The following is a 24704-nucleotide window of genomic DNA, read 5'->3' on the forward strand; positions in this document are numbered from 1 at the left end:
GAACTCACTGTTGAAAAGGCACTTTTCCCCTTTCCTAAGTAGCAGTAGTACCTTTATTAACAAAAGGGCCCCAAGTTGCTTTTGTGCCATCCCAAACCCCTAACAAAAAATTAGACCTTAAAGGTAGGGTCAAATTTTCCTATATGCTAAACAGTTAAAGGCTCTCACATTAATGTAAAACAGAGACAAGTCAGGTAACACCACTGCCCTGAACTTGGTAAGATGGAAATGAATCACTGAAGTCAAGGACTCACAGAATAAGGTGTCTGACAGCCAGCTACTGCCTCCTGTTACCTTACAAACATGGTATAATGTACACTACTACCAAAATCATTTATCCTTGGATTTTAGGTGCTTTACTGATAGCAAAACCTTTTTTTTTTTTGTAGTACACACACAAAAGGCAAAAAAGCAAATGAGAAAATAGAATGCTTTTCTTAGAAACTGCCTCATCTGAGGCGCTGGGGACTTAACTTTCCTAGCTCTTTAATTGAATTACAGCACAGCCTATAAATATATCAAGACGCATAATTTTCACAACTGATTTTACAAATGCAATTTACAATAAAACTGCTAACTTCTGAAAATTTAACAAGCCATGTCCACCAGGATACTGCATATGAAGCAGTAACAAGAAATTAAATACTTTTCCATGAAAATAAACTGATACTACTACAACCATCAGCCAGGCTACAGCTACATTATTGCATAACAAAAATACACACATTAACTACAGTTGGTACATTTTTCTTATTTATTCAAAAGCTAGTGGATGACAAAAAGGGTTAAAATGTTTTATACCATCTATTCATTACATAAACAAATACTTAATCCAAAGGGACTTATTTTACAAGCCCCTCTGTCCAAAAACCACACACAAATTAGTTTTTATACACAAATGTTTATTTCTCAAATAAACTTCCCCTTTAAACACAAGGAATGAAATCTAAATCTTCATAAAGATGGATCCAAAACAAAATCCCTCCAGTACTTTGTAATTACTGTTTTGTTGGTCACTACTGGCTTTAACTGTTTAACATCAAAAAACATGGACATATTTAAAAAATCATGCTACTGGATACCTAGCTCTGCCTCTGACCAGCTCTACACTGATCTCCAAAATTTTAAAATTTTACATCATGAAATCCGAAGCATTTAACTGAACAACAGCTGTGCATTAAACACAAACAACTGAACAAGAAGATTATAAGATGTAATCAAGTTCATAACGAATATAGGTGTTCTTTTCATCATTATAGATTCTTGGATAATGTGCTATCAGAGCATCCTGTGAGCCGATGTAGATTGAATTGTAGATCTTCCAATAAACATCTCTGACTTTTCTGGCAGGGTGAAACAAACCCTAGAAAACAGAACAGAACAAAATGTAATAAAAGCTTGCAGTTCCAATGTTCCTTTATTGAATTTAATTGTTTTGTTGCAAAACAAGCATTTAATAAATGGACAGAACCTACAAGCTCTAAGAAAAAACATGTCTATGTACTAACAATATACAATACTAACAATATACAAACAGTACTTGCAGGAATATACACTGCAAGAGACTTTCACCTTCCTACTGATGTATCTTCATGCTGAAGTCCCCACACTGCAAAAGTCTGAAGTTTCCTATCTGCAAATTATTACTAAAATGCTGTCACACCTTCTCTACATGGACCTGCATGACTTTAATCCTTGCTCCCCACCTGTTAGGTGAGTTTTAATTCCATAGCCAGCACAGCCACAGTCACGTGCTGTGACACAGAATTACACAGAAAAGGAGCCTTCAGATTTCACCACCCCATGCACAATTACAGAAGCTGAACTGCCCAGTGTTGCTCTAGCAGTACCAAGTCTATTCAAAATACTGTTTATAGTACTGCACTCTTGTAAACATCTCACTCTTCCTTGGCTAACGACAAATCACTACTATTAATTTTATTCTCTCATTTATTTATCTCACTCATAACCCCTCCCACAGCTAATTTACTCCCCAGTCATTAGTTCACATCCTCAAAACTTGTGAGATGCTTCTAGTTTGGAAATCAAAGTGCCAAGCTATTTTAGTCAATTGATATTCTAAGTTACCTGCTCTTTCTACACAAGCTCTGTGATGTAATCAGATATCTCCCTATATCAAACCCTCTGTTTACCGCCTATAGATATCTCCCTATAACAAACCTTCTGTTTACTGTCTATTTCCACTATTCAAGTCTGGATATTCTGGCACAGAATATCCTGTTTAAATAATACTTTGGAGACAAAAAGCCAGCTTTTCCTTTGTTGGAAATCACCTACAGTTAACTTTTTTTGTCTCCTGCAGAGAAGTCCTGCCTGACAGTTGCTCTCTGCTGCCCCAGCACACAGACCATACCTGTAAGCAGTACTGTAACATCCTGCAGGGCCCAATCGCCACTCTGAGGCCCTCCAGAGCGCCCATAACTGCCTGGATGACGTGAGGAGAGGTTTCAAACACGTTGGGCCACACATAATTTAACAAGTGATTAAGAGAATCTTCACAGCCAAACCCATAAACACCAAGGGACATGTGCTGCACCACAGCACTGGCTGTTTGTCTGTGTACCAGATCCCTGCAAAGAGAACAATGGGTATTAATAAATGAGACTTAGAAGCAACATGACTGGACAAGCATACTGTTTCTTTTCAGTAACATTTTTTTGAAAGCACTAAAAACACTTTCAAGCCATACTTAGTGACAGCAAGAGGCAGAGTATAAAAAAATAAGTAAAGTGAAAAAAGATGTGAGTTTTCTGACAAATTAATGCACTCCAATTCCACAGAAGTATCAACAATAGAAATTATCAAAAGCAGTTTTAATGGAAGAAGTCTTGACTCACTGAAGATGCTTTTATAATTTAAATCTTCAGAATTATTAGTAAAATTGGAGCACATATAATCCAAATTGTTTGCAAATAATAGCTTCAAAATTATGCTGGTCACTTAAAGCCTTCAGCAAACAAGGACAATATGCATATTTGCTATCATTAACAATTAAGTATATACTTAAAAATGTGACTATGGGTAACTGTACCACAGAAAAAGTGCACTCACCTGTCCATTAGAGCATCTTCAAGCAATGGTGTAACAGCATAAATGTAATCTTTTCCCATCTCTCCAATGTATTCAAAAAGGAAAGAAAGAGATTTTAACACACCATTCTGGACATTCAGTTCTGGAACTCTGTATTCATTCATGAGCGCAGGCAGCACTGTGAAAGGTGAGCATGTTTCAGCCACAATAGCAATTGCTACTGTAGTACATACTCTGTTCTGCCTTTCCTGTACTTTCAAGTTGTTCAGCAGTGTGGCCAATACATCGTGAGGTCTGGAAGAAACAACATGGACATCCATGTCAATAGATTCAGTGAGGATTTGGATCAAATTAGTTAAGCTTTAAAGAAGTGGCAGAGAAACATGGTTTAGCCCCCATAAAAAATTTAGAGAACTAGGAAACAAACTGAATGCTAAACATGAAACACTAAACTCTAGAACAGCTAAAGGATTTATTTTCATAGCAACATTTTTTATTTTGTCTAGATTCAGTGTTTTCCCTGCCCTCTGTTCTTCCTCTTGTGAACTCTGGAGGGTAGCAGAGACTCCCCACTATTACTCTGATCCCAGAGGAAATTACAGACTTGTATAAAAGCAAGTATTGACAGAGATAGGTTATGTCCTGCATGGAGAAGAGTTACAGCACTCCTGGCTGCTTGCTCTATCTGCATTCAGTCAGTCATCAGTCTCTTATAGAAAACACATAAAGGTGGAAACCATGCCTCATTCTAGAATGTGCTGACTTGTAGTATGACCTTAGTGGAAACAAACCTTTAAGAATCGATAAAACTAGTGATTTGGTGGGGGGGAGGGAAAGAAAAAAGAGAAGATAAATTATTTAAAGGAGAGTTTATGAAATAATACAAAGAGGGTCTGAAAGCACATGACAGTGATTCATGAGACAACAGCTCTTACTCCCAAATAAGACTCTAATCTTATTAGTCCACAAATTTTGTTCAGAAGTGCAATGTCCTATATTAATCAAGAATACATGACTTATTTTTCAAAATTAGTAAAACCATGTCTGCACATATAAAATGTAGAGAAGTTTGAGTATTTCCCACCAGAAAACTAACAATCATCACTATATTTGGTAACTGTGTGAAGAAGTGGACAAGCATTAAACCAACTTACCCAATAGCTTTTGCAATATAACCAAAAGTGTTCACTGTGGCTCTTCTGATAGCTTTCTTGTGAGCTTTTAATAACTCAAGCAGCTCAAAGCAGATCCTCATCCATTCTCTTGCAGAAACATACTCTGCACCTCTGAAAGAGAATAAAGTGAGTTACCTCTTCAGTGATGCAAGAGGTTTTTAAATAAAGCCACGAACTGTAGCACCATTTGCAATCCACAGAGCTAAGCTTAAGCATTTCCTTTATTAGGTAATTCAACAGTGTGTCTGCTAAATATTTTAGTTTTAGGCACAACTTCAGAAATATCAAGAGATATGACAACAAATACCCAGAAGCCAAAGCTGAGCTTCTGCTACAGTAATTGCCCACAAAGAAGGTTAGATATTTTAACATTACTCAGCTTACCTGTCTGCAATACGCCCAACAAGATCAATACAATTTTCCTGTACTTTCTCATGTCTGTTCTTCAAAATAGGTGTCAACCGTGGCAGCAGGTCTTTGATTGGTGGCGTCATCTTGTGCATACCTATTGAATGCAAAGAGGCACATTTAATTTTACAGTGGTTTTTCTACTTTGTTCTTGAACAGACAAGTAATCAAGACAAAAACATACCTATAACATTCACAATGGCCTTAAGCGCTCCAAGTATGCTGCCCAGTACTTCAGGATATTCTTCACCCAGGTACTCATACAAAACAACACCCAAGTGTCCCATCAGTTTTTCCTACAAGCAAGTAAAAAGAGTTAGAAGGTCATTTTCCCCTCCCCTCTCATTACTATGAGCTGCTAGAGCAAATCTGGAAGACAAGTCCATACCTCTTGACAAGTCTTCATGACAACTGCAGTACGAGAGATCAGGTCAGCAGCCTGCTGCCTGACTTTGGCTGATTTGTTGTTCAAACGCCACAAAACTGTACCACAGATCTGTGGCAAGTAGGGTTTCACCCTTTTGCCTAGAGCATTAACCACTGTGCCAAAACCATTCAGCATCACAGAATCCTGAGGGAAAAAACAATAAAGGAAAATCAGACAAACAGCAACACTGCATTTTACCTAAAGTTGCCATAATCTAAAATTGCTTTTAAAAAACTAACATTCCAGAGATTGCTTCTGTATTTCATTGATTAGAGCACTGACATCTAAAAAGGGATTCTAAAAATCTAACTCAGAAGCACACATTTCTGTATAACAGTGAGGTGGCTTACAATTCCAGTGAATGGAATACTGCAATCCTAGGCCTTACCTCTGTTGTCTGTTCCTGGAAGGCGTACAAAATACCATCTATGAGCTGTTCTTCCAGTTTGTGATCAATGTCTGCTGCTCCCAGATTTCCCATTATCTTCTCAATTGTTTCCATGACCATCTTTCTGTACTGCTCAGCCTCATCTTTCAGATCATCCACAATTCTAGAAATAATTTCTGCTGCTCCAACTTTATTTGCCAGCTCCACAGTTGTATCAACCAACTGAAATACAGAAATGCTAAATAAGCAAGCATTAAAATTATGCTTAAAAGTAGTTAAAATCTACTTTCTACATCTTGAAAATAATTTCCCTACTCTGAAGAAACATATTAAGTCCGCTACAAAAAACTAGTTTTAGCTTTAGAAATCATCTAGTGTTTTTAAGAACATAAATTAGGTGAATCACCCCACTCTGCAAGTGATTAGGACATTTCACAGATGTAAAATGTCATGATAACCTCCTAAGAACCTGAAAAATCTTAGCTACACAACTTCTAAATTGCTAGTAAAAACAAAAATCAAGTTTCAGGACACAGACAAAAGTAAGTATTTAGCCTGAATGAACATTCTCATTTTATTCTATTGTAAATGATTTCCCAGCTAAAAAAGACCAAAAATACCTGTCTGTAATTTCTTCTGTCCAGTGCCATTCTGTGCTGCCAGAAATGTTTGAAGAAGGGTGGCAAGATTTCTGTTTTAATGTAGTTTGCTTCAACACCATCTGTACCACAACACTGCTTTACCACCTGACAGGAAATAAAAATCCAACGTTTTTAATCTGGTGTAGGGTGTGGGTTATTTTTGCTTTTTTTTGGATTTTTTTTTATACATATTCAGTATCAATGCAAAACTATCACTGTGACATACCTTCAACACAATTTTTTTCATCTCTTCATCAGGAGACTGGAACTCTCTGATAAGAATCAGCATGACTTCTCTGGTGTAGTAGTTTGCATACTCAGCATCCATGAGTGGGATCAGGTAACCAATCGCCTTCAAGAATGCGGCCAAACCCTATTTAAATGCAAAATATGTTTCTAATAAGTTACAGCAGGAACACATCCATTTCAGTTCAAACTAAAGAAAGTATTTTAGATTTACCTTTCCTCTGTGTTGACGTATACCCTTCCACAAGGGCTTCAGGACAGAGTCAAAGGACTCAATACCATAGGGAGTGGCTGCCTCGGCCAAAGCAGCAATGGCCAAAGCACTGATGGTGCGAACCTTCTGCTGCTCATCCACCAGCCCTGCAAGAGATCAAGGCTTAGTACCACCTCTTGTACTTGTGTCTTAAGTTCAAATTAGCAAAAATAGAGCAGCAGTGTAAAGAGGAATACTGAACCATTATTCATCTTTATTCACCTTTCAGAGTCAACTGAAATGTTTCTTGGTGTCATAGCAACAACAAAACCAGGACCTTACTGTCACTGTGCCTTACTGAGGTATGAAAACTATATAAAGTGGGCAAAAATACTTTGGGAAAGCAGAACTTACCATGCTCAATAATTTCAACCAAGCTCCTGAGATGAGGCAGGATAGCACAACCCATAAGAATAGCAATCTGCTGTACAATCTTGATGCCAGTGTGCCTGGCCTGCCAGGATTTTTTGCTTTTACAGACAGCTTTCAGGAAGGGTAACAGAGAAGGAATGCCCAGAGCAGATGCAACAACAGCAAAGGCTCGAGCTGTTGTATTTCTGACATACTCATCCATGTTATCGATATCAGGTCGCATTGTGGAGATCATTGTTGCCAAACCTGCAGCCTGCAGGACAAAACACAAAACAAAGCAGTTGGATTTATGAACGGCACAGCTAATTGTTCTGCCATGCCTATAAACATGCAGCTATATGTAAGCTAACTCAGTGCTTTAATTAAGGATGGTGTTTTACCTTAGCCAAGTTTGAAATAATTTCTCTGCCTTCCACTCTAGCATAGTAGTCTTCATCAATCAGCAGTGGTTCAATGACGACAAGGATCTAAAAAAGATAAACAAATTAATATTTCCTTTTATCAATACCTACTATAGTATTTCTAGCACTATTAATTGTCCATGAAACAGAGATGATTCCATTAATTCAAGCTTAAAGCCTTAAAATGATCAGAAAAAATTAAATCTATTGCATTGTTTTTTATAGTTCTTAAGTCTCTAAAGCATGTAGCCTGGAGACACTACCTAGATCAGATAAGGTCCCTCCCACCTCCAAATATGCATATATCATATTTACATCATGCCTCAATACTGTACAGCCTACACTCCAATCACACTATATAAACTTTAAAGTTTGGTTTAAGAAACATGAAAGTGAAATATGTTTTAAAAAAGTGGTATCATCCTCTTCTCATATGCATAGAAAATGCAGAAAATACAAATCTGAGATGAAATAGCAAAATGCAAATCAGACATGAAATAGCAAACTGCAACAGACCTTGTGTACATATGGTCGGACCAAGTCATCCAATTTGTATAGAATTCTGTCGATGACTTTGACAAGTAAGTGCCGCTCCTGATCTTCGAGTGTTGGTGACATCAGCAGAGGCAGGATCTGATTGAACAGCGGCCCTGCTCCAAATTCCCGAGCTTTATCGGTAATTTGCCGCAACGCAGCCTGAACAAAACCAAAAAACCTGCCAGTTAAACTAAGGAAATGACACTGAACAATCATAAAACGGGTACAACCAAGTTAAAATGTAACTGATGCATCCACAGGCTTCCCAATACTTGCCCCAACCACCACAAAACTATTTCAAGCAATTTTATGCTGATCTGTTAAAACACAAATGTGTGGTGACAAACACTGTGCTGTTAGTGCCCAGGTGTTCAGTTTTCAAGAGAAGCATACTTCTGAGCTGATACTGGCTCCCCTTGGAAAATGGCTTCACAGCCCTTGTTTGCATCCAGGCAGCTTGGGGCTTGGTCAGTTTAGAGCATTTGCAGAAAAGACTGCTATTATGCTGCCTAGTGCTTAAGATCAAAGCTTAAATAAGAGCTACACTAAGTAGCTAATTCAAGTGAAAGAAGCAAAAATCCAGAAAGTTACAAAGCCATGTAAGCAAAACACACTATAAATCCAGTTTCTCATAATTGTAAAAAACCAAAAAATTATACAAGGATTACACCATCTAGTGGCTGACACTACTGTTGAAAGAGCAGCAGTATTAAATTATACTGAATAACAAAAAGCCACACAGATATAGAAGAGGAAGAACAAAAGCACTAAACAGAGTGTGCTGTTCTGGCTGAAAATGAGTTGATTTTCTCTACAGCCCCTAGTACGGGGCTGTGTTCTGGATTTGTGCTGGAAACAGTGCTGATAACACAGGGATGTTCAGTTACTGCCAAGCAGGGCTTACACAGAGTCAGGGCCTTTTCTCCCTCTGACCCCACCCTACCACTGAGAAGGCGGATTGGCACAAGAAACTGGGAGGGGACACAGCCAGGACAGCTGGTCCAAACTGCCCAAAGGGATGCTCTACATCATATGGCACCAGGCACAGCATACAAGCCAGGTGGAAAGCTGGCCAAGAGTCACTGCTAGGGGACTGCCTAGGCATCCCTTGGTTGGTGGTGAACAACTGTTTTCCATCTGCATCACTTGTTTCCTTAGGGTTAATTTCTTTTTTTTTTTCTGTTATTTTCATTTACTATTATTTCTTGTTATCTCAGTGCACAAGTTTTCTCACTTTTACTCTTCTGATTCTTTCCTTCATCCTACTAAGGGAAGCAAGGGAAGAAGCAAATAGCTGTGTGTGGCTTAGTTAACAGTTGGGTTTAAATCACAATACACAGCAAAGCTTAGGAAATTATCTTCAAGACAATCCCATGGACAACTAAAGCTAAACCTGAAAATTAACACCAATTTTTGAAAAATGAGATTACATAAATGTATCTGACAATTCATCTTACCTTTCGCATGGGAGGTGTGCCATTCTTTATTTTCAGAAGTAATTTCATTATTTTTCTCTCCTTCTGTTCCTCAGGACTCAGAGTCGATTCATCAACATCAACCTACAAATAATTCCAGACAAATAAATGGGCATTGCTACATAATCAAAAGAAACCAGTGAAGTTCAATCAGCATGAGTGAAATCTCCTTTACCAGCAGCTTGTCGAAGTACTGGATATCATCTGGTTTCAGGAATGGCAGGTTGCCCGATGGCTGGTCATTCACACTCTTCATGGTGCGGTCCTCTGTCTGCATGTGGAACCCTGTCATACCCCCCAGGGGCGTGGGAGTCGCTGTGAGCTTCCGAGCAGGGGTACGGATGGGCACGTAACCAGCTGGGGGTGGGAGAACCTGAAAAAGAACAAAATTCATTTTAACTGAAACAGATATGAAAAGAAGAAGCCATCAAATACAAAACATTGCTTGAAGTTGTAGCTTTCACTTTATTTGTTTGGGCATTTGTGTGTTATTGCATACAACAGATCCCATGTTCCCAGCAATACAAACTCACCCTGAGAGCTTGTATTTGCACTTATCCTGCACTGCCAACGTTTCAGAAGAAAGCTCACTCCCATTGCTGAGAGCTGGGATAATAAACTGTGAAGTCTCCAAGGATTAAAGAAGTACTTCAATAACTGAATCAACACAGTATTCTTGTTGTCTCAGGATTTGTGACCCTCTTCCATGTTTGTCTACATCTGGGCTAACAGTTTCTATCAGTCCATACAGAGTACATTTCTGGCCTTGACAGGCATTTCCAGCACTGAAAAGCACAGTAGTGATTTGCCTGTGAGATCACCTTTAGATCCCCCTTTCTAAGGGATTTACAATAAATCAAGTCAAACAAGTGTGTACAATCAATACTTAATGTGAAACATTCTACTTCTGGAGGAGAAAAACAGTAATCCCTGGTAGGAAAAAAACTTCATCATGGTCTGCTGTTATTTTAATCCAGATTAATTACCTTATATCCTTCAGGAAACATAGCATCCAATTCCTCATCAGAAAGCGGTCTGTTTCTCTCATCAATTTCCCTCTCCCAGCGCCAAGCCTGCAGCTGTTCAGGAGTCATGCTCATGATGTGACCTATATTCAAATTTTAAAAAAAAGTATTAAAAAAAAATCCTTTTGTATGCAGAAGCAGAAGACTTGTTTACTTAACTTTTAAATGCTCTCTTGACTCAAAGTCTCCACAGCACCTGAACTCTGTAGCCAAATAAGATATCAAACTTTTTACAGAGCCTTTTATCATTTTTTTTACCAACTAAACTGAACAGCAACAGATAAGTAACATTAGTCTCAATTCCTCTCCAGAAATGAGTTGCTGTGGGCATTGCCACAAAAATAGTGACTGAGCATACACTGACTGCTTTCATAGAGGCAGGAGAGCATGCTGGGCAGAAATCTGTCTCAAAATACAATACAAAAGGAAATTCTTCATTCCCAAAACACAAAGAGAAGCCTTGGACAAGGGACTGAGCTTACCTGGTGTAGGGGTTGCCATGTTCATAGCTGGGGTTCCAATGGGTGTTTTGCCAGGTGTCAGAACAGGAGTGCTGCCACCCATCTGGCTCGCAGGTGTTTCATCCCAGCGGGACTTCCTTTTGCTCGCTCCTGGGGTCGGTGTCTCACCAATGGAGTCACCGCCTCTGTCTGTACGAGGTGTCTCAGCCCAGCCACTGCCATGGCCCGGAGTATCTAAGGAAAAACAAACCCAATCTTCTCAGAAAGCTGAACAGTACATACTCCAACTATACTATCAATATTCAAATCCATTTTCAGTATCAAATTAACAAACAGTAGGCTAAAAGTAAAGACTACTTTGCTGACTATTGAAAAAACCCAGTCTTTATACTAAAAACATCCAACAGAGAACTTTGTTTTATGAAAAAAGAAAGTGTCATCATCTTGCTGAACCTTAGCACAAAAAGATTCTAAAAAAACAAGATCTACTCAGATATTCTAGGAATTGAACAAAGTACTCCACGTACTCCCTTCATAAAAGCATTAGGTAACAAGTGTTTCACTGTTCTCTGACACCAGAGTCAAATTCAAATTAGGGAGGTGAGATGCTTCTCTAACTTGTTTTAATAACAACCTCTTAAAAAAACCCATAACAATTAAAAAACAACATACACAAACATATTACGAAAAGTAATTCAACGTGTGCTTTTTTTACTGTGTTCTTTATACTTTAAAAACCCAACCTGCAGCAGTCATTAGGTATGACAAAACTATGGTTCCATTTTTGAGCCGAAATACTTTCATGGGTGCCGCTTAGGCACAGGCAGAACCCGATGCTCAGAACTCAAGACAAGAACAACTCCCCACATCAACCACTAGATGTCAGAATATAATTACTTTTTGCCTGGATTCTGAACTCACTGTTTATTCAAGGTGAAAAAACCCAGCACAATTAACCATTCAAAACTTATGATGCACCTCCCAGTTTGCCATAAATACCTCTTTCTGTTTTGGGGGTTTCGTCCCATCGATTTTTGCGCGCACTGGAAGTGGCCCCTCCATGGCCCGGCGTTGCGTGCCCAGGCGTGTCCCGGCCGGGCGTTGCAGCTCCTGCTGGGGTATGGCTGGGAGTTGGATCCCAGATCTTGGAGCCTGGGGTGGCACCTGGAGTTTCGCTTCCCTTTGCACGGCCTGGGGTTTCATCCCATCGCAGAGATGGGGTGTGCCCAGGAGTCTGCACGAGACAAAACCAAAAGTGTCAGTATCTCATCCTGTGCAATAAAACACTGATAGTTGTTCTTAAGTACAATTAGAAACTTCTGACACTCAAGAGGATGAACACTGATAACGCCTTCTGTAGACAGCTGATAAGCACTAGGTCATTACCTCTGCTTGATCCCAGCTGGACAATTTCTTAGGTGTAGCACCAGGAGTCTGATCAGCTGTCTGATCCCAACGCCGTTTGCGTTTTGAAGGTGGCTGAGAAGCGGCTCCATTGACGACTTTAAGCTCTCCAGCTTTAGCTTTTTCAGCTAGTTGTTGCCTAATTTCCCTCTGTTAAAGAGCACAAAAACAAAAACGTAAGAACTCTTCAAATTATATCTTTAAAAGAGCTTTTCAATATCTTTTTATGCTTTTTTTTGAGGTTTTGCTCAAATAACTTGCAATTAGCCACTGCTTTCATTTCAAGGCCACTCTTTTTTTCAAATTCTTCTATAGTGCCAGAGCAGCTGTGTTTGAGGGGCTATTTTTAAATTAATTTTTCAATAAAAGCCATTCTTACAGCAAATGCACAGAGAATTGTTAAAGATGCCAGTTTCTGTCACCGATAGGTACATGCCTTAAGACCATTACCCACCTGTTTCAAATAAGTATCACTTCAGTAAACTAGATGGATGACTTAGAAAATATGTTCACAGGGGCTACATCCCATGACATAAAAAAGCCCTGAAATTCTTATTTTAAATCCTGAGATGATACTGCTGAAACAGCACACTAACAGAGACTGTTTTGCACTTATCAGTGGATCCATAAGCAGTAAGACTGCCAAAATTAGGGAAGAATTCCTCACTTAGGATAAAACAAATCAATGTTAGACGTCACTGGAACTACAAGGTCTTGTTCCAATTAGCAAGATGGTACTGTAGGTATTAGACAAGAAATCTGTTTATATTACCAATATCTTTTTAACTATTAAAATAAAATTTAAAACATGTTTTTGGTTTTTCTCCTTTTTTTTTAATATTTAAAACCGAATGCCAATCTTATACCTGATCTCAGTACTGCAGTACTGTTGTAGGTACTTCATCAAAAGCCTTTTAAAACCTCCCTGTCTTCCTATATACATAGAGCTCACAAAAACAAACATCTCTCACACTGAGTAATTCTCAGTTAGATTTTTCTCTCCTCCTCTGAAAGATAATGAACAAGAGAAAGTCCAAGTTCTATTTTAAAAAATCCAGATTAAAATGTATTGAGACTATTTTTCCCTGCATTGCTTTACTATTACATAGAACAGATGTTTTTTGATGTTTTTTACATTCTACTGACTTTCAACATATGAAGAATGCGATTTTCCAAAGAAAGGGGCTTTTAAGTCAAGACAAAGTCAAGAGAATTTACACTCCCACTTTTGTAACGTGCTTTCAAAGGTTGTAACATGAAACTCAGTCCTAAGTGGAAAACCCTCCCCTCCACGCACCTCTTCTTTTGTTAAATGCTGTTCACGCATAACATCCATGTATGTTCTGGCATTCATTTTAGGGTCTGGAGTCTTCCCTCCTGCAGAAGAGAACAGCAACAGGAATGGAGCACAATGAGTACAGGATAAGCAGAAACTATGGACTTCTACTGTCCTGCTCTAGTATTATATTATTCCATGATCATTTAATTTTACTTTTTGATCGAAAATTTTTTAAATTACATGTATCTTACGTTTATTCAGTTTGCTGATCAATTTAACCTGTTTGAACACAAACATAACTACTGCAGTTTCAAACAAATATTTTAAAGCCGATAAAAATGATAAAATGACAACACAGTTAAGAGTCTTCAGAAGTGATGGGTTCCTGGGTTGCTAATCCGGAATACGTACACTTTCGTGCCTTTGTCTCCATCAGCAGTTCTGACTTCAAGCAGCAGAATAGAAGCCTAGAAAATTATCTCTTTACCATTAGTAACACTTTGGAAAGATATTTATAATCAAAACATTACCTTGTGTAAGCTGTTAAATCCTACTTGTTATCTGACTATAAATAACTATTGCATACCTAAGTAATGTTTAAATTGTTTTATCATAAAGACCCATTTACAAGTTTGACAAATCTGGACATGTCTCACAGACCTTCTAGTGTCATATTGTAACAGGGCTTCATTAAAAATAAAAATAAAACAAAATTAAAAACCCCAAAATACTGTTTGATGACACTTTCCCCCTCTTCTCTTCTCAAGGGACACTTGTGATTGGGATCTGAATGCAATACAGTACATACACCACCACAACAATACTCACAGGTAATGGGTTTTGTACACCATATGTTCTTTTATGCTCTGTATCTTGCATTAACTGAGTTTTTAAATACATTAAAAGAAGCCCAACTTTATAGAAATGAGACTTGTCAAGAAAAACACTTTTCTTTAAGAAAAATGTGCAGATTTGCTATACAAGTGGTATAGCTATTATACTTTAGGGAAAAATAAACTTCTTAAACATTTCTATGCTGAAGATCACTGCCCAATTGGCTGTGTCTTTCTGACACTAGCTTTGATAGGACTTTCCTTTGGAATACTTTTTCACCATAATCTACACAGGATGTGTTGAACTGCACCCTTAAGAATGCAGACAGGACTGGCATATAGCAGTACTGCTGTAGGAAAGAAATTAAGGACAGTTAGTATGGGCCTGTGAATTCTGACAATACATGTTTATATCAATTACAATTAAGCAAGTAAAATAATTCATATCCCTACTAATTCATGCAGGCTGAAATTCTCATTTGTAAAACCTGCAAAATAGCTACTAATTTTAAGCCAACAGGCACCTTATTGCCACACGTGAAACTCACTCACCTGAAGAAAATTTCAGACCCACTAACACCCCTTCTCCTGACTTGCATTCTAAAATTATCAGAACAGACTTGAACTATTAATAGTATCAAAGTCTTATATATGCTTTTGCTTTTTTTAGCTATACCACCTAAAATTTACATAGGATGGTAAGAATTAGGTGCTCTACTAGCATTTCAAAAGCAGTAACCCTGTAAGTCTATAACTTGGAATGAAAACTATCAAGGTACTGAATGAATCTGAGCACTCAATACACAAGTTGTTCAAAGTACAACGCACAACCCAAAACGAAATGAAAAGAGAAACCTTTAACCCTTTGTGTTTCTATGGCAATGGCTCATTGACAAGTTTCTTGTCCTTCTACCTGGAAAGAAAACTCGTATTATAAAGATGAAGAATATGGCATCTAAATTTTCAACCAAATCTCTATGAAAAGGGGATGTTTAAAACAAAACTAAGTTTATAAGCATGCCAACAGAAATCAAAGGGCTAAAGACAATTAAAGACAAAAATTTCATACAGGGTATAGAAAAGCCAAAATAAATTACCATCTGCAAAAGGATCAAGACGCTCAGGGGAAATTATCATCATCCGCCTGTGCTTTTTGTACTCATCTTCCCGATCTGCAATCTTTTGAGGACGGTGTTCTGCAAAAGGATCATACTAAAAACCAAGAGAGCCTGTTAGTCACAGATTTATGAAGACTAATATGAAAAGTGTCAGGTACTGTATGCATTTTAAGTATTATTAAAAAGACTTGAATTATTTTTTGCTTCAACTATGCAGGGTATGTCAAAACACTATATTAGTTTAAATTTGACTTCCATAACTAGAATTTCAGTTTTTTAAACACAGAACTTCTTATGAAATAATTTCTCATAAAAATTTGGTATTTTAAGAGTTTATTCACTTGTTACCAAAGCATTTCATGCTGTTGACCTTTCCCCTTCTTTTTGCAGGGTAACTTAATGCTACTTCTTGTGCTTTTAAATTTTACAGAAAAATACGCCAGGAATGCAAAACTTAGGTGATTACATTTTCCTTAAAAAACGGGAAGTATAAATGATATTAAGTTTCCCAGTTATTTTTCTTTAACAAAGTATGAGATTTCAATTTTTAAAAATTTTGATAGTTTAGTTTCTATATTCATGTTGGCTTTACATGCACAAGGGCCAATCTTTATCACCCAGCGGAATTTAACAAGCTTGCAGCAACATTTAAAAAGCACAGCTCTTTACATACATCTTTTATTTCCAGCAAACAAAACCTGTTATTACCACTTCTTTTCCTCAGTGCTTACAAAAGTATTTTACTGTGCCTTCAATGAAGACGTACCTGTTCAGTAGATTGTGGTATGTCATTAAGCAATGCCACTGGAGCATGGTATCCTGGCTTCTTCTGGCCAAGCAGACTTGTGGAAGGGTAGTCATCATCATCCTGTCAGTAAAGACATGGTGAGTTGGTCATGCTGGTATTATACTTAGATAAACTAACACCAAATAAACATGCTGTGGTCATAGAAAAGATGAAAATGGACAAGTAGAATAGCTAATTCAGAATTTTAGCAAGCTTTCTCATACAGCTTTTCTTATAATTCTCAAACTGGTGAATCAGATAAACCTGCTCTTATCACTAAGAAGGCTCAAGTAATCTTCAATATGGTACATTTAACCAAGTATGCTATCTACACTAACTAGACAAAAAGTCTGTATTTCATATCAGCACTACTGTTAGTTAGCACCATTAGAACTAACTAGTTACCGTTAGAACCTAACTAGTTCCCTAGTTGGTGTGTGAGAACTGGTGCAGAGATATTCAAACTATTTTTCATACAAGTCAGCTATATATATATATATATATATATATATATATGGAACAAGACTTAATAACCCTCTAAAAAGGCTTCAGAAACAGCGAAAAATTCAGAGATAGATTCATGTTAGTTTAGTTATACTTACTCAATCACAATGGCAATAACAAGCACTTGCCTTTGCTATTCCTTCATATCAGTAGTCAGTTGCTATTCAATTATTTACAGCAACCCAAAAGAAAAACTGCTCATATAACTATAGAACTTTTTCAGTGAGCCCCAGAGCAATGGAAATTTTTAATAAGGCAATCTTAGAAGTCTGCAGACGACACAAGTACATCACTAAAAAAACACCTCATGTATCAACTAGTATTAAACTAAACATCTTCCTCATTCTTAGAAATAGAATTCTCTCAGTGTATGATGCAGTCGTCTCTGTACTTATGATAAGGCCTATAGATCTGATGATTCCTGCAATGGAAAATATGGTCCAATGTTTAACATTAGAAATTAACAGAAGGTAATCTTACAAGCAGGATACAGAAAACACAACACAGTGAAAAAGCCAATTCTTAAAAACTGCTCTGAAATCTGAACAAGGAATCTTAAAACAGTCACTACAGTTTGCTGGCTGAAGTTTTATTAAATTTTTTGCTGTCATTTGTAATCCTGGCAGCAGTAACAGAACAAAGTTAACTATTCCAGCCAAGGCTAACATCAAGTACCAGGCCACAACTTTTTGCCTTCTGCTTGGGCCTATAAGGCTCTCAAAGCAAAATTCATTAAGTACAAGCCAGACCTAGAACTGCAACCCTGATAAGGAGGACTTGGGGAGAGCTGGTGGAGGGCAGGCTAGCCATGACCCAGCCATGGGCACTCCCAACCCAGAAAGCCAAACGTGCCCTGGGCTGCATCCAGAGCCCCGTGGGCAGCAGGGCAAGGCAGGAGATTCTGCCCCTCTGCTCTGAGATCCCACCAGGAACCCTGCATCAGCTCTGGGGCCAGCACAGGAGGGACAGGGACCTGGTGGAGTGAGTCCAGAGGAGGCCACCAAGAGATGAGAGAAATGGAGCACTTCTCTTTTGAGGAAAGGCGAGAGAATTGCGTTTGTTCAGTCCAGGGAAGAGAGGGCTTTAGGGTGACCTAAGTTGCTTTAAGCAACCTGGTCCAGTGAAAGGTGTCCCTGCCCATGGCAAAACGGCTAGAACAAGATTATCTTAAAGCCTTCCAACCCAAATGATTTCATGCTTATGTGCTTCCCACATAAGACATAACTTGGTCCACTATGGTTTTAATGAAAATTGGTTCTATTTCAAGCAACTGCTACTAAAAGTTACTCAAAATAAATTCTGAATAGTTACACTGCAGGTCCGAAACAAACAAAATAAATAAAATCACTTACATCTTCCAATTCAGTAGCTGCAATAGAAGTGACATATCCAGCAAATCTGCTGTCACTGCCACCATAAATTTCTTGATCATAATATCCTGTGGAATCAAGGCCTACTCCTTGTGCTTCATCAAGAGCAGGCTTTTTTCCTTGAATTTCTCGAATCTGTGCTTCAATATCTAGGGTAAAGACAAACACACAAAGTCTTGTTACACAAACATACAAAATACAGTAGTCATGTTACTATGTACAGCAAACATTTTTTGCCCAACCGGAAAGATTATCATTAAAGAAATAAACATATATGACACACAAAACTACAAAATCATAATTCAGAAGCTGGTACTCATAAAAAGCTTCTCCTCATGTTTTAATATGATCCAGCACAGAGTACTTTAATCATATGGCTTAAAGCAAACTATTTAACTCACTGTTACCATATCTCATCTTCTGACAGAGGTAGCAGAGAAGCTAATTTATACCACACCAGTATTTCTCAACACTACACTAACAAAACCCTTTCACAACAAATGTCATTCTTTCATTAAAAAAAGCCTTTCACAATGTTATCACCAATTTTGCTAATTTAAACAACTCTGTTCAAAAGAATTACTGCACAGGTTCTCAAAACTGAGATTTAATAAAACAACACCGTATTTGTTTCACAACATATTGCAAAGCTATACTATCTTTGAATAAGTAAATAAAAACCCCAACTCTAATATGCCACTGGGTAACAAGTTAATAAAAAACCCCAAAACTTAGGGACTCTCTTTTCACTTTCAAAGCTCAAATGTTATTTACTCATCATTATTCCTGCCTGCACCACCATCTTTGAAGACTGTTATTCTTCTGGATAACAAAACACTCTTCAAATGGGACAAATGGGAACTTTGTCATTGTTGTACTGTATCAGGATCTGACTCTAATCAACTCTGGTGGCCATCTTTGACCCTAGAAATTCAGTACTTTCAGAAAGAACATTAACTTCTTAATCCAAAAAAACAAGGAACAAAATTAAACCATGCCTTCCTCCCATCTGTTGTAATGCAAGATTAAAAAAAATTGCAGTAATCCAACTATCTTCAACAAATGCAACCATAGGTATATTGAGGCACAGCTGTGTAAAAATTATTATTGTTTTCATGTCAATTTTGAATTAATAGATATGGAAAGACAATTATTCATACAACGTAAATTTTACTAGATCAAACAATTACTTTAATGACCAAGAAAACCCGCAAGAGTTGCATTTTATGGCTGCAGGAATATGAAGGATCATGTCTGCGAGGAAGAATTGCATTACATTGTGACTGGACTACAAAAGATCCTTTCAACATGAATCATTCTGGGATTCACCCTCTCCCACCTGAAGTGCTACCTTAACTTAAAGGAAATTTGTCAATTTACAGAAAAGCTACATGAAATCTTGTTCACAAATAATCTTGAATCCTGAGTATTCAATAATTGTTTACTACTATTGCTCACTCCTCTTTTCAGGATGAATAAATATGACACGTTTTTACCATCAAGCCACCTTGCAAAAGACTACACAATGTTATGCAACGCCTGTTAGGAATCTGACAAAAAATAAGAATACTTTTTTCTAAGCTAAGATTATTAGCATTATCATGCAAATTATTGGATCAGAATTGCTTTGTTTAAAAGTTTAAAATGTCAACACTGCAAACCAAGCTGCACGTCACAGCTGGGTCCTTTTCTTATCACAGACTGCCACTAACCAAAAAAAAAAAAAACCAACAAACAACAACAACCAACCACAAACACACAGTAAGCCAAATTATGATTCCTGTACAAAAGCATATTCTCTAGAGGGGCAACTCAACAGAGTTTTACCTGACAAATCTTTGCCATATAGCTACGAGTGAAAACAGCAGAACTAAGAGTTCACTTAGTCAGAAAGGAGCACTGACTTCATGTGAAGCACAGCAAACCTGGCAGCAAATCAGCAATTCCTGCACTAGTCTAGTGAGGAAACCCAGCAGAAATGTGTTTCTAAACTCATTTAATGAGTCCCACACACAGAAGACATACCCTAAAGGCTTATAAGGAGAATCTTGCTCCAGCCACTTCAGGGCTTCCATTGAACTTCTGCAGCTTTCTAGAGCAGAATAACTTCAGTCACCTCTGTGTTACAGACTCGTGAGAAGCTGAAAGCTCACAAAAGCCTTATCCTGCTGGCATGAGCACCTCCTGACTCCAGCCTGTGGGTACATCCTGCTCCCTGGAAAATCCTGCACAGCCCAGGGGATTCCTGTGAGTCCTGAACTTGGAATACATTGTTTTCCAATGTGTTAGTTCCGTGAAGCAGCAGAAAGAAACTACTTCCAAATTAGGGATCTTTCTCTTGCCCTCAGAGGCCTCTGCCTGCCTTCAGAGGTGCTTACAGGGTCCTCTTAAGGTATTCCACTTCTGAGCAATCATCCTGTGGCACAGCTATAGAGCCAATGAAACTCAATTACCTTCTCCACAGATTTTTTAGTTATTTCTGTTTCTCCCAGAGAGCAGATGAAGCTCCTGATTCCTTCTGCAGCCTGGTGCACTGCAGTACTGGGGTGGAAGGGAATCTCTGGAGGTTCCATCTCTATCAAGGACAACCCTACCAGCACCGAGTGGGTGATGTGAAGGTAAAATCCCACTGTTTCCCTTATTTCCAAAGAGCTGTCAGTGGAATAACAAGCATCCTGCCTCCTCACTGGCCTGACTGAAACTCCACAGGTGTAACCAACTTCAACATGAAGAAAGCCTATGGATCTTGCCTACAGGATCATCATGCCTTACCATCAGCTGTTCGCTGAATCAACCTGAGCAAACAGCTCCAGCACATAGCAAACACACCAATGAGTCCCCTGCACGGCAGGATGGGCCACAGAGATTTGCTCCTGCTTGGCCTCCCACCTCTACTATCACCGACAGAGTTAAGTAAAACAGCTGGGAGATTTCTGCAGTGAAAGCGTCAACTCAAAAATATTTTCTTATTGATGGTTCTTACCAACACTTAACATACCAAGGCCTTGTCCTCCAACATTATCTTTAAAACAGTTATATTTCATGAAGAGGGTAAAGGTGTCATTCATAATTGGCCTTTTCCTTTAAAGTACATCTGTTAGCAGGGTAAGGAGCATTCTCATTTTCCTACAGCAAAACCTGCTGGGTTATCTATACCACAAAAACAAAGTCTATATAGGCTCAACAAACCTCACTGATAGCCACCCTAATTTTTAACTAATACCAGCCTCCAGGTGCCAGTTTAAATGAAGAACTCTAGAGAGAACAGCCCACAAAAGCCCTTGAACCAAGAGGCTTGTGTAGCCACAGGCAGCCTGTGTTTGGAAAGCATCACATATTTAGGTGGAAAACGCTATTTTGACATTCAAGATGGGCCAGCTAGCTTCTGAGCTAACTGGCATTTCCTTTGAAAAGCTCACACCATGTTTAACAAAGCTCTTTAATAAAAAGCAAATTAAGAAAGAGTAATTACAATGCCTAAAGATACATTGTGCAAAGTAAACTACTTGTTTAATGGCTTAGCCAAGCAGGAAATGGAAACTTCACCCACAGAGAAACAGTAAAGGGAGCAGGAAATAGGGGGAAAAAAGGAGGGGGATAATATTCTAGTGATCATTCGTTTTCTGTATTTGACTCTATTATTTATATATTTTAGTATTTTAGCAGAAGTAACTTTAACAAGCAGTTGATTTGAAACACATCACAAATGCTGAATATTATTAAAGTCAACACACATGAATTCGAAGTCTCTGAACATCTAGCTCACAGAGAAGCTTTCTCTAACTTTGTGCTCTCCTACCAGACATGTAGTTCTACTCTAAACATTAAAAAAAGAAATAAGACCCCGTGCTGGAGAGGTATTTTACAGAGTAAACAGGTTCTATGTTTTCATGCCTTATCATATTTTTGCACATTTACCTTGCCCTTGCATGGCTTTATTTTTAGCTACTTTAGCACTCTTACACATTAGATCTACTATGTTTGAAGATCTCTGTTCTTTTCTCAGCAAGAAAAAAAAAATTAAACTCAAAATGACCTTCAGCAGCATTGAAAGCTCATGCATTTATGGAGGCTTTATAAGCTGCCACTTGAAACGTCACTTTTCAGCCTCAAACAGAGTTCCCCTGTAACTGTGTAGCTGACACAAACTCCAACTGTTTTGATGCTTCTTTCAAGCTGTATCTTGAACAATCAATAAGTATTTAACAAACAATACAAATACATTAAAAATATTTTAAGATGATTTAGTAACAAACAATTCAATTTGAAAGATTAGTGAGGAACTGAAAAAAGATAGGCTAGAACTTGGAAGCAAAATAAGCAAGCTGCTCAGCTATTGCCTCCATGCTGGGAAAGACCCTTACATGATCATACCCTGTTATATATATATTTTATTTAACTGTCCCCCCCATTAAAACCTGCTCTGATCCAACACTTATCAAAACACATGCAACTGGAAGCATGTCAATGTCTTCACTGAAGTCAGTGCATCATCACCATTTGCTCCAATAAATAAGCAATTTCAGCTGGGAAAAAAAAAAGGAAAAAGAAACAACCAAACCTCAATAATTCTACTATTTTATGACAAGAACCTCTTCAGGTAGTGGGAGAGGCTGAGGACTGTGATGGGTAACACTCACTTGGGTACTACCTCACACAACCCTTACGCTTATCACAGGATATAAACAAAGGACAAGACGATTTCTGTAATTATAACAAAATACTCTCGAATTCTAAAAAAAAAGAAATCAAATTAAATTTAAAAAAATTAAGCACAACAGTTTAAGCTTTTCTTCATCCCTAAACTCAGATTAGGTCTGTAGTGTTAAACACTACATTAACCCCACTTCCACGGGAGATGATGGATTTCCATTTAAAAAGCTTTTACAGTGCAAAACTGAAAAAAAAATATACTAAAAGACAATGAATGCCTGGGCGCCCTCACAGCGCACAACCACCCTCCAGAGGTAGTTTTCGATCAGTGAATTACGCACATAAATTAAAACAAAATACAGCAGAACACCTATCGTTCACAGAAACACGAGTGAAAAACCCCGAAACAAAAACGCAGCAGCAGTGTAATTCTACAAATTATTCTCCGGTGCCTGAAAATCCTTAAGCGCACGGCAAGCCGCAGGCAATGGCCACAAAGAGCGCTTTGATTCGCTCTGAGAAGAGCTGGAGAGCAGCGCACAGGGCCCCCTGGAGAAGCACAGCCCGCCTGGGAAAGCGCTCGGCGGCCCCACGGCCCAGAGAGCCGCGTTCCTGCGTCAACAGCCGGCCGCAGGAAGTCTCTGTAAAATGGCAGCTCGAACGCTCCACGCCTCACGATCCTTCCCCTCCTTCGGGGCACTTTTCTCAGCAAGCACCGCGGTGGCTCAGTATCGGCACGGGCCGCGCCGTTCTCCGGGCCCTGCAGCCCTGTTTACCGCGGCCAAAGGGCTCGGCGGGGGAAGGAAAGCGCTGTTGGCGTTTCTGATGCGAAACTCGCACCGGCCCCGCGGGGTTTGCACAGCGCACCGGCCGAGCCTCGATAGGAGGAAGGAGGCCGGGGGCGGGAAGTTCAGGGACCGAGCTCCCCCGCACAGGCCTGGCCGCCGCTCCGTCCCACGCCAGCACGGCGAGAGCTCCCCCTCATGCCCGTCCCCCGCCCGGCCCGGTGGTGACGAGCGCAGCCGCCATTACACACAGGCCTTGCCCGCCCGGCCCCCGCCCGACGAGCCGCGGCTGAGGCTGGCCGGAGCCGCGGAGAAACACAAGCAGCGGGCGATGCCCAAGCGAAGCGCGGGCGCCCGCGGACACGGGGCCTTCTGGCTATTTTTACCTTCGTGGGTCTTGGCGATCTTCGCCATTTTGTGCAGCGCCAACGACGCCGAGGCGGAACTGGCGCGGCCCCGCCGCTTCCGCCACACAGGGCCGCCAGAGCCCGCAGCGCGCAGGCGCGGCCGCCGTCCCGAGGGCCGGGAGCCAGACCCCGCCCACCACCCGATGGACGGCGCGCTCAGCCAATGGCCGTGCGTAAAGCAGCGGGGGCGCGCGCTGAGCCCGGCCCGCCGTGAGGGAACTTCCGGTGAGGGCGGGTGGAATGGAGGAGCCAAATATGGGAGGGATTCCTAAAAACTTCCTTCCCACAGCCACTGAGGGGTGCCCGTCTGGAATCTGAGTGCTCAGCTCTGTTTGCCAAACTGCTTGACGTGTGTTTCATCTGCTCAGGGCAACTGGCTCAGTGCCAACAGGCGGATCGCTAGATATCAGAATAAAGCAGATACATGTTTATTGCTACAAGATGGGGGTTAACCGGATTGCAGCCCTTCAGGCAGGTCAAGTCTGTTCAATATTTTAGTAAGGGCTCGAAAGAGGGAAGGGTAGCTGTGTTTACGAAATTGGCAGATGACACCAAACTGGCAGGAGGAAGAAGGAGTTGAGAATCATCTGACATTGATTCATATATGAAATAATATAAGATCACAGAGGTAAGCTTCAACAACAAAAAGTAGAAGTTCCTACATATTGGAATTTTAAGTCACTGTATTAATTCAAAGTGGCAAA

At 39.4% G+C, this 24704-nt stretch overlaps 1 protein-coding gene across 2 annotated transcripts; it reads right to left on the reverse strand.

The window, feature by feature from the left end:
* Nucleotides 1-731: 731 nt before the first annotated feature.
* Nucleotides 732-24110, reverse strand: SF3B1 (splicing factor 3b subunit 1). Of its 2 annotated transcripts, XM_030952080.1 has the most exons (25): nt 23980-24007; nt 18138-18304; nt 16261-16362; nt 15474-15588; nt 13562-13641; nt 12247-12414; nt 11860-12094; nt 10882-11094; nt 10361-10482; nt 9550-9747; nt 9357-9458; nt 7879-8058; nt 7342-7428; nt 6944-7214; nt 6551-6696; nt 6317-6463; nt 6070-6195; nt 5450-5671; nt 5023-5205; nt 4819-4930; nt 4611-4731; nt 4206-4337; nt 3073-3345; nt 2375-2591; nt 732-1363 (listed from the first exon to the last, which is right to left on the reverse strand). In XM_030952080.1, the coding sequence occupies exons 1-25, from the start codon at nt 24005-24007 to the stop codon at nt 1205-1207; spliced, it is 3906 nt and encodes a 1301-aa protein (XP_030807940.1). In that variant the 3' UTR covers nt 732-1204. The 2 variants fall into 2 exon arrangements, 1 of the variants encoding a protein (XP_030807940.1); XR_004060876.1 differs by lacking the exons at nt 732-1363; nt 2375-2591; nt 3073-3345; ... (14 more) ...; nt 10882-11094; nt 11860-12094 and adding an exon at nt 13955-14010 and having other exon boundaries at nt 12366-12414; nt 23980-24110.
* Between the last annotated feature and the right edge of the window lie 594 nt (nt 24111-24704).

This window comes from Camarhynchus parvulus, chromosome 7 (genome assembly GCF_901933205.1).
Source record: "Camarhynchus parvulus chromosome 7, STF_HiC, whole genome shotgun sequence".
Classification (NCBI taxonomy): Eukaryota; Metazoa; Chordata; class Aves; order Passeriformes; family Thraupidae; genus Camarhynchus; species Camarhynchus parvulus.